Source organism: Rhyacophila brunnea, unplaced genomic scaffold (assembly GCF_057557595.1).
Source record: "Rhyacophila brunnea isolate RB1 unplaced genomic scaffold, BYU_Rbru_1.0 scaffold_24, whole genome shotgun sequence".
NCBI lineage: Eukaryota > Metazoa > Arthropoda > Insecta > Trichoptera > Rhyacophilidae > Rhyacophila > Rhyacophila brunnea.
Genome location: NW_028232904.1, coordinates 4360666 through 4376899, shown reverse-complemented (window position 1 = coordinate 4376899; position 16234 = coordinate 4360666). Strand labels below are relative to the sequence as shown.

The window sequence follows — 16234 nt, the reverse complement described above, 5'->3', positions numbered from 1 at the left end:
GATACGCTCGCTACGCTCGCATGTCTATCATTAAACGTCGTACTCAAAAATTAATTGCTCTGCAGGTCTATTCTTAACAGTTATCACTTTAGCACGTTTCCGTTATTTTCATTGGTCCAAATTAACACGGAAGGCATTCTATCCACTCTGGGCCATAGTGCTAAATAATCCATAGACTCTATTCGAATTGATATATCACTTTTTGCTTCCAACGTGCTTAATTAAAAATACAAAAATTTCATGTGCAAACCTTCTCACGAGGTTTTATGATGCATTGGAGGTCTCTGAGGACGTAAGTGTCACCGGGCTCTTCCGCGTACTTCATGCTGTAGTCTTTGAACTGGACTCCGCCCTCCTCCGGCCATTCGCGAGGTGGCTGCTTCATTTTGGGCAACTGCTTCTTATTTCTCTTGTCTATGTCATCAGGTTCGATTCCCTAGACAACAGAACAGATTAATAAGATAGAAATGTAAAAACCAGTTTTAAGAAAATCACCTAAATATGTTGTGACCTCACCAGGAATTGAACCCGGAGAGCCCAGTGCATTATGTACTGGACCACGAGAACTGCCTTAAAGTGCTTGTTATATAAATTATAGTGAAGTTTGCCACAAATAAAGATGCAATTGCAGTCAATTTAAAAAGTAGACCATGAGCCTTTTTTTAACTTCTCTTTCATATATTATTTAAGCTCTGTCAAGTAGAGAGAGCTATCTTCAATGTCTTTGGTAAAAAAGTTATCGTCAAAAAAATTAATCTATGATTGTTACGTTTTCTGGTGGAAGCAGCTTGTACTCCAGGACCCTCTCGACAGCCATGAGCTGGTTGGCTACCTCTGCAGACTGTCGTACACCCCACTGCACGATGAACGTCATCGACATAGCCTGCGAGATTCCCAGCCCCACCCTCCCGCCCATTACGCCTGGAAAAAAATAAGTTATCAAAACATTTTATCGTCCCAATACAACAGAAAAAAATTTTGACAGAGACAGTGGCGGCTGTTCTAACATCATGCAAGTGCACAGCACTCCTCGTATTTTTTAAAACATCACTCAATGTGTGTAATTGTTAGGTATTTATGCCATACACTGTTCCAATACTTTTAAACGAACCAACGAAAAGTATGTACTGAATACTTCCTTACATACCTGTCAGCAAAACGGTGCAGAACCCAATGAAGCACGAAGGACATTATTAGTTTGCGTAAGATTAACCAAATGCCATTAAAATACATCTGAAACCGTGGTCCAGTAAATAGTGCACACTAAACATTGTCAGTCAAACATATTTGTTTTCATTGAACTAAGACTACCAGTGGCGAAGGGTGGAGGTAGGCTGTTAAGATCCGCCATAAACAGTGCACATTAAACTTTTTCAGACATACGTATTTATTTTCATTGAAATAAGAATACAATTTACAGATAGTGTTGGTTAGTTTTTTAAAATTCAATTAAACCATGAGAAACCAAGCCATAATAGATAATAGTCAAAATATACATGTCTATCTATTAAATATCTAAAATTATGCAAATAAATCATACATAACTTTGAATATTTTATAAATAGAATAATATTTTTTATATATTATAGTTTGGTTTAGGCAGGGCTTAATGAATTAAAAAAAAAATAACTAACAATATGTGTAATATGTATTTTTAATCCAACGAAAACAAATAACGATGAATGAAAAAGTGTGCACAATTTTGTCGTATTGACCAAATTAGACCAAAACTATTATGGTTTCGTTTAGGCAGGGTTTAATTGATTTTTAAAAACTAACTAGCACCATCTGTAAATTGTAGTCTTAGTTCAATAAAAACAAATACATATAACTAAAAAAGTTTAGTGTGCACTATTTATAGCGAATCTTAACAGCCTACCTCCACCCTTCGCCACTGAAGACTACAAGGTGTAGATAGTGTTTGTTAGTTTGAAAATTCAATTAAACCCCACCTAATCCAAGCCATAGTAGATAATAGTCTAAAAATATTCGTTTATCTATAAAATATCTAAAATTATGCCTCTGTTCTGTGCCAAAGCGAACTAGTCCGCGGATATGGCCGGGCGTACAGCGCCGGCCATACAAAAAGCGCGGACTTATTCGCCTGTCTTTGAAGACAGAATGCCAGTCTCGGGCGTTTGTTTTGAATAACTTAAAATTCCGAAGAATACTAGTCCAATAATGAGACATATAGCATTTGATTGGTGGAGAAGTGTTTATGATAAACTTTCAATATATTTACCAAAAAGGTATATCTTTGCTAAAAAATTCGCAGCCTCTCACTTTCCGCCATACAAAACCTCACGGCACTTAATGGCACATATACTATTTTACATATTTTATAAATATAAGAATATTTTTTATCGTTTATAGTTTGGTTTAGGCAGGGCTTAATGAATTTAAAAAAATTAACCATCATTATGTATTCTTAATTCAACGAAAACAAATAAGTATGTCTGAAAAAATGTGTCAGATCGCCCATAGCATACCTGAACTAACATACCTGTGGGTCTATTCTATGCTTATCGACCGCTAAAGTGATAAAGTGAAAAATATTATCAAACTTAGGGTAGGTTTGTATCAAAATATTAGCACGTATTGTAACAATTACACGAAGCCGGTTTTTATTGTTGCAATAAGTGCTATATTTTAACAGCACCTATCTTGCTGCTGTTAAAATATCGGACTTATTGCAACAATAAAAACCGGCTTCGTGTAATTGTTACAATAAGTGCTAATATTTTGATACAAACCTACCCTAAGTTTGATACTATTTATCAATTTAGTGTTCGATAAGTATAGAATAGACCCACTGGTTTTGTTTAGGCAGGGTACAATTGAATTTTAAAAAATACCCAGCACCATCTGCAAATTGTATTCTTAGTTCAATGAAAACAAATAAGTATGACTGATAAAATTTAGTGTGCACTATTTATGTTGAATCTTAACCCCTCGCCACTGCCGTGGTCTATGTACCTACTAAATAAAAAATCGGTGTGTGTACGTATGTACCCGCATTAGAAGTTATACTTCTTTGGCGTAACAAAATAAAAACAAAACTTGTGATAAACTAGATTCTTTGACTAGCTCTTAATTATCTTGTTAAATTACACACAGAAAAAAGACCGCTTATTGGAACGCCGTTGGTTTATTTCTATACACTTTAACTTATATTACTAAATTATATAATGGTTTCTCGTTTTTATTTTAAAAGTACCAAATGTCACTCTGATGTTTAATCGTTTGTTTACGTAAGGAATTGCAAATTGCCGACAATAATAAATTCGCTGCCTAGGCAACGGAACAATTCTAAACTATAATATTATACTGTATAATCGTCACGATTGCAGTACCATATCGTGGCGTAAAGGTAGTGCGTTCGGCTGATAACCAAACAATCGGTGGTTCGAATCCAATCGAGTGCATTTTTCTCGTGTGAAAAAATAAATTATGTGTTACATGTCACATGCCAAAAATACACTCAGTTCCGATTTGCCAAACGCGCCAAAAGAAGTATAACTTCAAAAATATATGAGGAGGACATTGATGGGTCCGAAGATACCACGCAGTAAGATATCAAACAAGCTACAATGGATTATCGTTAACCATAAATTACTTACTCGATGAAATGAAGAGGAAAGTGAATGAGACACAAGCAACGAGGATGAGACACAGCATATCCAACACCAAACCAAAGGCAGAGCTGGTCGCGATGAACAGGTACCAAGCTGCCGTGTGCGAATCCTAAAAAGCATCACAAAATTAGCTAGATGGATGGATATGGAATAATCGTGTCCGAAAATTTGTATGCTTTCAGTTCGTGCATTCTCATGCCATTTTTTATGTTCATTATGATTACTTACTCGAGTATAGTTATTAACTAACGGTTTAACACAGATTGTACAGGATTTTTCAACTAAATAAAAATGCCAAAGTCATCATTGCATTGGCAGCTTATCTACTCATTTATTATTTACGGTTACATGTAAATTGTACGTAAGACATTTCACCGTAGCACAGTTCGCCGTGAACTTTCCATCGGAAAGACATGACCGTATACTATACGGTCTCCAATTTTATTAGATTCAATATAAACATTTATTCAATTTTCATAGTTGATTTTGGCAAAATTCATGAAGTCAAGAATCCCTAACCTACCTTAACCTAACCTAACAAATAATCCAGTATATTATCGGCTATTCTCAAAATTGCCGCTGGCTTCCTGTAAACCGATAAGAGCCGTGTTTTATTTAGACATGAATTTTATGTCAGTACTACACGACCCAAAGAGGTTGGACCAAGGCCTGAACAAAAACGATGCATAAGTGCGAGTGAGAAAGTATTCGGCACTATTATAATCTCTGCGACACGCGCTAAAGTAAGATAAAAGGTTTACAGATGTGGGAGATGGTTTGCTACGGTGTAGCCGCCAAATCTTACCTTATTGCTTAACTAAGCGTCGATAACCGTGTTGCTAAAATTGCTATTTTTTGTGTTAAACATAATGTCAGTGGTAAATATTTTTAGTTAATTAAGTAGAAAAGATGGTTCTGTGTGTTGTACTAAAATGTGGTAGCCGTACTGATAAGCAAGAAGATGGTATTAGGCTTCATAGGTAAGTTGATACATGTTCGTGATAATTTATTTAATATAATAATATACAAATAAATTAATATACAGATAATTTAATTTAATAATATACAAATAAATTATCGGACATGGTCGGATAATTTATTTGTATAATATTATATATTTTAATATCAAGTGACCGTGTTTCTTTAAAATAACTTAAATTATGGATATTTTTACCTAATGGTTGCATTTCGACCGCTTAAAAATACTATATAACGTAAAAAAATAGAAAAATATATTTTAATTCTGAGCGTCTAGTGCGAGCACTTTGGGCGAGCACTAGCGAAATGGTCTATGGTCTCGAACATTTGTATACGAATGCGTTCGCTCACCCACAAATCAAACGCACGGCACGCAGCTTCATTTAGCAATGCAATGCAAGGCGTCTAGATGTATCTATAGTCTAAGGGTTGGACGGTCTTTAATATACGGCCATATTTCTAATACAACATTTCACGGTGCAGGGTGATACCGCGAACTGCATTCTGGACATGGAGATACACCTACTAACTAGTTCAGTTTAAGTCTTATCCACCGAACATAGACGAATTTAAGAGTCATGGTTAGTCTATAAGTATTCTATAGTCGACAAGTATATATAATTTTAACTATCACCTGATAATTGTCAAACTCCTCCTTGAGAATATCCTGAGCACCATAAGCTCTGATTGTGGATAAACCCTGAAGCGTGGCATTCAAATGGGTGAAAACTGGACTCCGAGCTGTCAAAGAAATAAAACAAAACAATCAATTATTACTCGTACTACAACAGTAAGAATAACGTTACAGTTCTATTTGGTTCAGTATTGCCACTCCAAAAATATAAAATTGAGATTTTACTATAATTTAATTATCGTGGATTTGACAAAAAATTATGTTTTAAAACCATTATAAATAATTACAAGATAAAAAGAACTTTTTATATACAAAATTTTTAAATTTTTTGTTGAATCATATAAACTTGACTTGACTAGCTTAAACGATCAAAAAAAAAATAGTATTTGATAGAAATAATACTGAAATGTCATTTTGACATTCATATTGATTTCCGTATTGTACGACAACATCTTCTTGGCTACGCTTCTAGGCGCTGCTGTCTACTAAATGGGAGAAGCTTGTTAATTTATAATGGGATTCAGGGTATAAATAAGAGGAGCATGTTAGTTCACAGTATTAACATGTAGCCAAAAAGATGTTGTTGTACAATAGTAACGCACGTATATATTAATAATTAAGTTGCTAGGACCCCAGACCCCTAGCAACCAATAATAGTGGATTGGATTACGGATTTATTCTGAATTACACTAAATAATTACAATAATAACTTTTTATATACGTTTTTAAATTTTCTGTTGTATCATATAAACTTGACTTGACTAACTTAAACTATCAAAAAAATGTGTACTTGATAGAAATAATACTGAAATGTCATATTGATTTCCATAGTAACGCACGTATATATTAATAATTTAGTTGCTAGGACCCCAGACCCCTAACAACCAATAATGGTGTCGAAATAACTTTTCATACAAAACAGAATTAACTGAAAATGAATTTAATTCTACTTAAAGATGGCTAAAAGTATTAAAAAAATGCATTGGCATCGTGTTCTGATGTATTCTAAAAGTTTCAAATGCATAGCTAGTCAGGAAGTTAAAAATCGATTGCAAGATTTGTACCGGACAAAGAACCACCCGACAAATAAGAATACGAGCTAAGAAAAACGTTGTAATAATAGGTAAAATGTTTGTTACAATCTTTCAGGTAATTTTAACGTAAAACCTAATATTAATGGATTCATTATCGGTTAACTAGGTATCAGTTAGGGCTTTAGCATGTTTCTGTTATTTTCATTGGTCCAAATTAACAATGAAGGCATTCCATACACAAGGCAGTTATCGATGTCTATCGGCGGTTATCTACAATAATTGGTAAATTCGAAATACGGCGAAAATTTAGGTTGGTAAACATATAGGTAAAATTCAGGTATGCTATAGTAAAAAATATTATGTTACTACTAGCTGCTACTAGCCATTCGATATTTGACAGCTCGCGGGGAACTATAAATTAGACGGCGGCCGTGACGTAATCATATTTCAAAACGGTCGGATCTTGCATCTCAATTCTCAATATGTAAAATTTACGTACTCTGACTCGTTCTCATAGTTAAGCCAAGAAAGGGGCTGTTAAAAGATATTATCACCTTTTGACAGTTCAGACGGTTAACTTTTTTACATAATTAACCGCCAGAATATGTAAAGTGATAAATTTGATATATTTACCACATGTAGCTCTTTGTGATATGTTAGAATAGCCTCACTGGCTTACTATCGAAATCCATTATAAATGATATACATCTATCTGCAGCCCTATGTTCTAACTAGTGATATCAAGTCACCCGACGACATGACGTAATTGTGACGTCAGCCAATACACGCTCGAGGCAAGCCACCCAACACACACTGCTCACCGTAGATATTATTACGCTGAAACACCTATTTGTGTATGGGGACAATGAATAACGCCAGCATTTGACTAGCGTTATTTTCTCGAATGCTATTATCACTCCGGTAGTACGTCACAATGATGTCATATGACGTCATGTCGACCGGGCGACTAGAACTCGTAAGTTCTAACATAAGGCCCCTGTTGATGGTACACTAAGGTAAGGTACTACCTACTATGCAAAAATTATTCACATTGTGGATTTTCTTTAAAGTTAAAAAAATATTGTGATGGATGGAAAAAATGTGATACCTATTCCCTCTAAGCGTTTGATGTTCTTTGAGGTCTTGAGGTAGATTTTGCGAACCATCATGAAGAAGATGGAGAGCATTCCGATGGGCAAGACGAAGTATGGGTTGGAGTAACAAGCCAGCACAATGGACCCCACCATCTGCAGCAGAACCTGAAATTACATCAACAGCATTCATCTTTAACAATTATAGAATTAGAATAGACCAGAAGGGAAAAGGAGATTTGGGAGACGTAAACTGAAGCAGTTGTTGGACTGTCTAGTGCAGGGATGGCGAACTTTTTTGAGAAGTGAGTCAAATTTTGTTCATTTTTTTAGTACTAGCTTGTGGGTCACTAAAAGGCCGGCCACACGCGCATGCTTCACTACGGTGTTGCCTGCGCAAACCGGTTTGTGCAGGCAAACCCGTGCGTGTGGATGGCAAAACTGTACACCGCGCAAACCAAAAAGTGCGGCCTGCGTAAAATTCAACTTGCTTGAAATTTTAACTGCGCAAACCGAGTTTTACAAGCTGCGCTCAGTTCGTCGAAGGTTACGGTCTTTTTTCATTCATACTTATTTGTTTTCGTTGGGTTAAGAATACATCATATTACACATATTGTTGGTACGTTTTTTTAAATTCATTAAGCTCTGCCTAAACAAAATCACAATAGATAAAAAAAATTATTATATCTATAAAATATTCATATTTGATTTAATTGCATAATTTTAGATATTTTATAGATAGACTAGTATTTTTTGAATATTATCTATTATGGCTTGGTTTCGCAGGGTTTAATTGAATTTTAAAAATTAACCAACACCATCTGTAAATTGTAGTCTTATTTCAATGAAAACAAATACGTATGACTGACAAAGTTTAGTGTGCACCAATTATGGCAGATATTAACAGCGTACCTCCACCCTTCGCCACTAGTATATATTATATTTAAGCAAAAAATGCTGATTTATATGCGAGTGTATGTTTCTTCTCAATAGCCATTGTTTGGTCCACTTGGATCTGGAGGATTTATTTCTCTTTTATTAACCAATAAACAATAGAAAAACGCTTGTGACAAAAACAAATCGTCACTTGACGACATTGCTGCGATTCCGAAAAACAGTGTTTTCACGACGACGACTTCTGTCGTAACGTAATGAGGTTTGCGCAGTTTTACTTGTGCTGTGTGGCCATGCGAGTGTTCGGTTTTTTTTTGCACAGGCAAGTCTCATACCGTGTAGCCGGCGCATAAGTCACATATTTCAAAATATTTAAATGAAAATAGCGGCAGGCGACGTTTTCTTATTAGAGAAATTTTATTTGTACCCCTCCGAATACTAAAAAACATAAAGAAATAATAATAGTATTTGTCGATATAGGAATAATGTATTATTTAAGTACCAAGCTTCATTTACCGATTGTTTAAAATAGTTGTGTCGAATAAAATAAATAAAAACAAATTTATCATTAAGGCGATACATCAGTGAAACAGCAAATAATTTTCAATTATAGGCGCGACGAAATTTTGGACTCGCTGGCATTCGGAGAGCGAACGTCGAGCTGGGAACACGTCAATTTGTTTCGTGATGGCGACGGGGGTATTAATTCTTAAATCGTGTAAAGATGACTAAAAACATTACCCATTTACTTTAAAAAGAAAACATGTCAATGAATATATTATTATTGTTACTGATAGAATAATAAACAGAACATTAAATGGACGCATGTTGGATTATATTATATATTATATTTCGTTTGGCATGCGTCATTTGCACCCGCGACCCGCAATCCGCGCATCACCTAGCCACGATTTTTTTAGACCGTGCCTCAACTGAGGTATAGCCTTAACGGCCCACATGCTCGTCGTAGGTCAAAATTGAGTTTTTATTGTATTTTCAAACCATGATCCTGGACACTCCTTAAACGTTGTAGATAATCTATTTATATAATTTTGAAGCCTTATTATCCTTTATATTTATTTTAAACATTTGATGACTGCATAAAGTATTTTTGTTACATAAAATAGTATTCTTTTAAACCTCTCGCTCTAGTGTTTTAGAATATAGTCATATTTCGGTACATGAATGTGCAGTGGTGTTAAGATTTTTTACATTTATTAATTTTTAATCGCATTTCTAAAACCATTAGTATAATTTATTATGAGATAATTTTAGTAAAATATTCACGATAAAAAATTATATTGATAATCTCTGTGATCCCAAATTTGACAAGAATTAGGCATTTTATTATTCAAAAAATCGGCAAGATTAACACATTTGAAGATGATACTTACTTACTTACATGGCAAAATACACACATCGTCATTTCATTCTTTTCAATCACACCATATTTTTCAAACCATTTTGTTTGATATGGTCTGGAACTTGTATCGTTTGTTTTTATTTTTTTAACCGCCGACATAGTACAGTACAACTAAAAATATTTATATTTAGAACACAATGATTTGAGAAGAAACTTCTTACTAACGTACTTGATATACATACATTATGTAGATGAGAAACTTTAATAATAATAATTACAAGATAAGAAGAACTTTCTATATACAACGTTTTTAAATTTTCTGTTGAAGCATATAAACTTGACTTGACTAGCTTAAACGATCAAAAAAATTTGTACTTGACATGTCATATTGATTTCCATAGTAACGCACGTATATATTAATAATTTAGTTGCTAGGACCCCAGAGCCCTAGCGACCAATAATAGTGTCGAAATAACTTTTCATACAAAACAGAATTAACTGAAAATGAATTCAATTCTACTTAAAGATGCCTAAAAGAATTAAAAAAATGCATTGGCATCGTGTTCTGATATATTCTAAAAGTTTCAAATGTCTAGCTAGTCGGGAAGTTAGTTAAAAATCGATTGCAAGATTTGTACCGGACAAACAACCACCGGACAAATAAGAATATGAGCTAAGAAAAACGTAAATAAAAAAAAAAAGTAAAAAATAATAATGTGGAATTATTAAACACTTCTAGACGCGTACGACAAGGTTGCCATTTAGTTCAGCACTGGTACATCTCCCCGTTCTACGATGCAATGAATATGTATGCGGGTTAAGTTTGTGACTAACTGTCATGAGTCATACACGCTTCGCGACAAAAGGACGAAACACGACGTTTTACGACCATGTACCTCATACACAGGTGCAGTGATACGATAGAAAATTAGCTAGCCAATGTCTACATGGAAATATTTTTTTATAAATTGGACATTAGATATATCGCACCGTGAGTGTTAAACCAAGGCATCTGCAAATTTTTCAATTTCGAGATTAAATGCAAAACAACTGCAAAAGTCGTGAACTTGATAATGTAAAAGTGAAGTAACTGAAAGAACATGCAATATAATGTAGATATAAACCAAATATTATGGTGTTTTTTCAGAAACTCTATTTCTCCTAACAAAACGAAGACTTCAAACCCTAATATATCCAAAATATGTCTTTTGCAGATGCCTTGTTTTACACTCACGGTGCGATATATATACTGTGTTTAATATTTTTGATTGTCTGTTCTCTCTTTTATGATATAAAAAATAAGTTTATAAAAATCAACGCGTGGGTCATTTAAAAACCCTGCGTGGGTCAGTGTCTGACCTGCGGGTCATAGGTTCGCCATCCCTGGTCTAGTGTCTATTATATCTTTAAGTTTACCTGTGAGGCATCAAGGATTGCCTTGGGAAGCCACTCGTCAATGTTTCCCATGTCCTTAGAGAATCGGTTCATGATACGGCCTGAAGGATTCATGTGGAAGAATCGCATCGGTGAACGAATTACTCCTGAAATAAAAAAGCAAAAAATTACTTATAATACTACCTCTTTAATACTAACTTAATTAATAATAGTCAACTCCATTAATACCCAATGTGTTGCCATAATTCTCAGAATGGGCGATTTTACACCTCTCGAGTGTAATATTTTTTGTTTATACAGTCGAACTTGGTTATTACAAAGATGGTGATACCGCCTAAACCATGGCATCCTCAGAGGATCCAAGGCCATGAGGCCTAAATCATCATTGGGCTGATTCATGCAAACATGAACAGATCGACTGCGAGGCAAATTTCTAGCCCGTAAGCTTAGATGTATGAAAATTTATAGTCACCCTTTTGCAAGTTCTACAAAATTTAATAGAATCAGTCTAGCCCTTAATATAAATAAAATCCTGCATTTTTTTATACCTACATTAATTCTAGAAGCAAGCAAAGTAAAACCTAGCGACATTATAAATTTTATACTAATTATTCAATTTTAAACATACAAGCAAGCTGTAATTTTAGTGCAGTAATGATAATCCCAGTAAATGCAGTCCCTTTCAAAGCATGTACCTGGAAAAGGTCTGGTGAATATTTCTGTGGTTAGCAGAAATTCTCAGAAATATGACACCCAATGTACCTACAAGCCAGGTACATAGGGTGTAAAGGCTGTCCTTTTGTCATTTTTCAGTGACAGACTTTGTAGGTAATATTTTAATTCTTGCCTAGAGTTAACCTACTCCAAAAAGGTTGATTCATTCGGGTTTCAAACTCTCGAGGGTGACGTCGTCGGCGGCACCAATTTAAATAATTTTTTTTTTTAAATATTTTCTACACTGTACTTTTCCTGTAACTGTATTCCGAACAATAAAACGCCCTGTTTTCGCCTGTAATTCCGCGTTGTCAATCAACATAAGCATGTCCCCGAAAGAAGCCAGCAGACGATATCACCGTGACTTGACCATACATCATCATCAGGGGGGGTCCAGCGCTAATACCTACCCCCCCCCCCCTTTCGGAGGTGACAATGGGACCTACTGAATTTGCTCATTATAAGGATTACTCGTTATATTGTTATATAACATTTTTTGCGCCACGTTCTATTGAAGCATAGAACATAAAAAATCTGAAAACCATCGTAAAAATCCCAGAAACAAGCGTGGCATTTATAAACTACAAGAGAACTTGTTTATTGTAATGAAGTGCTGAGCTGCCGGTGCTGGTAGGTACCTGCTGCCTTCACAAAGCTTGGATTTTTTACATGCAATTTCAACTATATGCGTGGATACTTTTTCAATATTGTCAACGAAAACACCAATTAGGTACTTAGACACTTAACTAGTGTCATAAACGTAATCCGATTCCGGCGGCATCGGTCTAGTTAACTGCCTGGTCTGATTTTATTGCTTAGGGTAGAAAATCTTGTATTTAAACGATCAACACATAAAACAGTTTTGCTCGGTATACCCGTGTTTGAACATGCACCTTTGTACCATGTACCCAAAATAATTTTTTTTAAAAACGGTACATGTTCAAACACGCGCGTTACTATGATCTTACTCCCTACTTCTTTTATCGTTTGTCAATTTATGGCTACGGCCGTATGTTGTAGCTTAGCCACTGGGAAATGCCAATAGAAATGGCGTATTTCAAAAAAATACTACCTTATTCTTAGGTCAATAATTATTATAAAGAAAACATTATTCGTAGAATGTTTATCACATTTGAATGGTCAAAGACAGCTTATAATCAGTATCTTTAAATGTGTAAATCTTGCCCATTTTTTGAATAATAAAATGCCTAATTCTTGTCAAATTTGGGATCACAGAGATTATCAATACAATTTTTTATTGTAAATATTTCACTATAATAATGTCGACATAAATTTTACTTATGGTTTTATAAATGGTTTTAAAAATTAATAAACATAAAAAATCTTAACACCACTTCAGATTGGACGTACTGAAATATGACTATATTCTAAAACATTAGAGCGAGAGGTTTAAAAGAATACTATTTTATGTAATAAAAATACTTTATGCAGTCATCAAATGTTTAAAATAAATATAAAGGATAAAAGGCTTCAAAATTATGTAAATAGATTATCTACAACGTTTAAGGAATGTTCAGGATCATGCTTTGAAAATAGCATAAAAGCTCCATTTTGACGTACGCTGAGCATGTCCCCCCTTAAGTAGCTTGGTACATACTATGTAATATGAGAAAGTAGGTAGGTATGTATGTAGCCCACCATCTAGAAAGTCGTCGTGCCGCCGCTGCATCAGACGGTACTAACCTCGAAACATGACATCGTGCAACTTCTGTGATGACCTCATAGCTACATTGTAAAATGTGATAGACCGCAAGAAGCTGACGGAGAGAAGCGATATGGCAATGATGCTGTAAGCCCACATACAAGTGTCCGTAGAGAGTAAGCTGTCTTCGTCAGCATACTGCAGTTTTTCCGCAATAGTTGTCACCGGAGACGTCGAAAAGAATGGCACAAATGAAGAATTGTCAGGAATTGTAAAGCTATCTTCGATGTCAGTATTATTGAGTTGACTCTCCGTTGAATTAGGCAGTTTTAAAGCGGCGCTCGGTGTTCCTAAACCAAGGTAATACTCCCGGAGTTCCTCTTGCGTGGTCCTGTTAAACAACAAAGTGTGGCGTTAATTACCTACTATAAATATTAGTTACAATTACAGACCCAGTAATTTCGGGTCTAGGACGATTTTTTCTCCGGGACATCTGGGCGCCACTCAATCGAATGAAATTCGAACATAAATAGATGTTCGTGAATTATAGGTACTTAAAAATATATATTTAATATTATTATTTATATTTAAATTATTAAGTATATTATTATTTAATACTTGGTGAGAATTTAAATATGCACATGTAAATAAAGTCTCAGGCATGATAATTCTCAATCCGCAATAAAAAACATTATGTCAAGAGCAAATTGAATTAAAACTACTAAGTAGTAGATAGAAACTGATTAAAATTCCTCGTCTACCTTCTGTATAAAATCGTAACGAACATCAATTTATTTCATTCGACAGTGCGGCGCCCAATTGTCCTGGTGCCCAGTTGTCCCATTCTTTGTACATAATTCAGTAAAAACATGATTGGAAGAGTGCCGAGTTCATACTAAATGAATACGTGTATTAATTAAGGCTCTAAGTACCAAAAACAAAAAAACTGACATTTTTATAGAAAAGTGTTCTACATACTAACGCCAATAACTTCAGCTATGGTCTAAGTGCCTCAAGCAAGTTAAAAAAATATAGCAAAATATTTAAACCTGTCGACGTTGTAAGTCCGTTGGCCTGTTTATTTATAATGATGTAAATAGCACTACAGTGGTCAACTTAATTCAATATAAAATGGCTGACGATGGTGTGTTGACACTTGCGAGTTCCTAATACCTAAAATTATAGAAGCTGTCGTGATTGCTTCACACTGTAAAACCACATTTTTCAAAAGGTCTGCTTCATGAAATTTTACTGCAATGACTCGGTATTTTGTATCTACAGGCAATACTACTTTTTGGTACTTAGAGCCTTAATTAATACACGTATTCAAATGACATAAAATAACAGATGCAAAGATATACAGTCATTTAAAAAGAGATTATTATTAATTAAAGTTTTCCCTACAGGTTTATTTGTCGGTTTTTTTGTCTTCTCAAATTAAATATGTTATCAGACAAAAAAACATAAAAATCTCAAAAAGATTTAACTGTTAGACATGTCTGAGAGTTAATCACAGAGATTAACCTCACAGATATATCTTACAGATATGTGTCAGAGATATTCATAATCATAGAGTGACATCTCACAGGCAGATATATTTCACACCAGCAGAACTATTCTTAATAGTTAGAACGGTAACGAGTTTCCGTCATTTTCATTGTTTCAAATTAACACGGAAGTAATTCCATAAACAAGGTGGGTAGGTATCTAAAATAATTGGTAACATATTGATAATTCGTAATATGGTGAAAACTTAAGTTGCTACACATATCATGTAAAATACGCCTCAGTTTATGTGTACTCATGTATGGCTTTCCTACCCGAAGCGAACTTTTATGCACAAACCTACAACGTCAAATGGTAATCGAACATAACCTACAATATTCGACAGCTCGCAGGTAACGCCAGTGACAGCTGTGACGTAGTTAGTATTAATTTTCAAAATAGTCGCATCACAATTCTCAATTTGTTATTGATGTACTCTATCTCGCTCTAAAACAGTTAGCACAGTCATGAGAGGCCGCGTTAAAAGATAGCATGTTTGATGGTTAACTTCCTGTAATAATTAACTGCCTGAATACACAAAGTGTTAAATGTTTATCATATTTAACACTTTTTTATTGCTTTTGGAGTTAAGTCATATGTTACAATAGCCAGCGTATCTATTCTATACACAAGACTGCTTTCGGCCTCTACGGCAGCTATCTAGGGTATAACTTATTACAATAAGTGCTAATACTTCGATACAAACGTACCCTAGATAGCTGCCGTATCGGTCGAAAGCAGTCTTGTGTATAGAATAGATGCGCAGGTATGATTTCTGGATATACGAAAAAGAATTAAATAGTGTTACCAGAATGACATCCAATAATCGGCAGCTGATGCAGCAACCTGACAGATGATAAATCCGGCCGCGATAAAGAACATTGTGAAGAATCCGCCTCCAGCTTTGAAGTATTCGAAAAACACCGAGCCTTCCACAACGTCTGAAAAGGTTATTTAGAATTAATTTGTTAGTAGGATTTGAGATGTAAACACGGCATATGCATATAACAGCAAACTGCATTCAAGCTATTTAATGCAAATTTGCATGCATAAAGCTAAATAAAGTCCGGTGAATAGTGACGTCACGTTGCTGACGTAATACACGTCATGCCGTGACTAATGTTACCAACTTTTAAATTTTGAATCCCCGATAATTAATTTAAAATTTTGAAATTGTGAATAGGTGTAAAAATGTGCAAACGGTACCATATAAATTTAATAATTATCATGAACTTTAAATAATTTATTTGTTATAATATCATATTTATTTTATACTTCTTAATGCACA

The 16234-nt window shown here is 34.6% G+C and overlaps 1 protein-coding gene across 1 annotated transcript in view; it reads right to left on the bottom strand.

The window, feature by feature from the left end:
• The window catches only part of LOC147068909 (ATP-binding cassette sub-family C member 4-like), a 108876-nt gene that overhangs the window by 6317 nt on the left and 86325 nt on the right, over positions 1–16234 (bottom strand). The window contains exons 14-21 of the mRNA XM_085951254.1: positions 15755–15887; positions 13443–13792; positions 11046–11170; positions 7390–7540; positions 5248–5354; positions 3621–3744; positions 770–921; positions 251–436 (exon numbers count right to left, since the gene is read on the bottom strand). Of these exons, the coding sequence (XP_085807380.1) occupies positions 251–436; positions 770–921; positions 3621–3744; positions 5248–5354; positions 7390–7540; positions 11046–11170; positions 13443–13792; positions 15755–15887 (1328 nt within the window). The remainder of the gene's footprint in view (positions 1–250; positions 437–769; positions 922–3620; positions 3745–5247; positions 5355–7389; positions 7541–11045; positions 11171–13442; positions 13793–15754; positions 15888–16234) is intronic.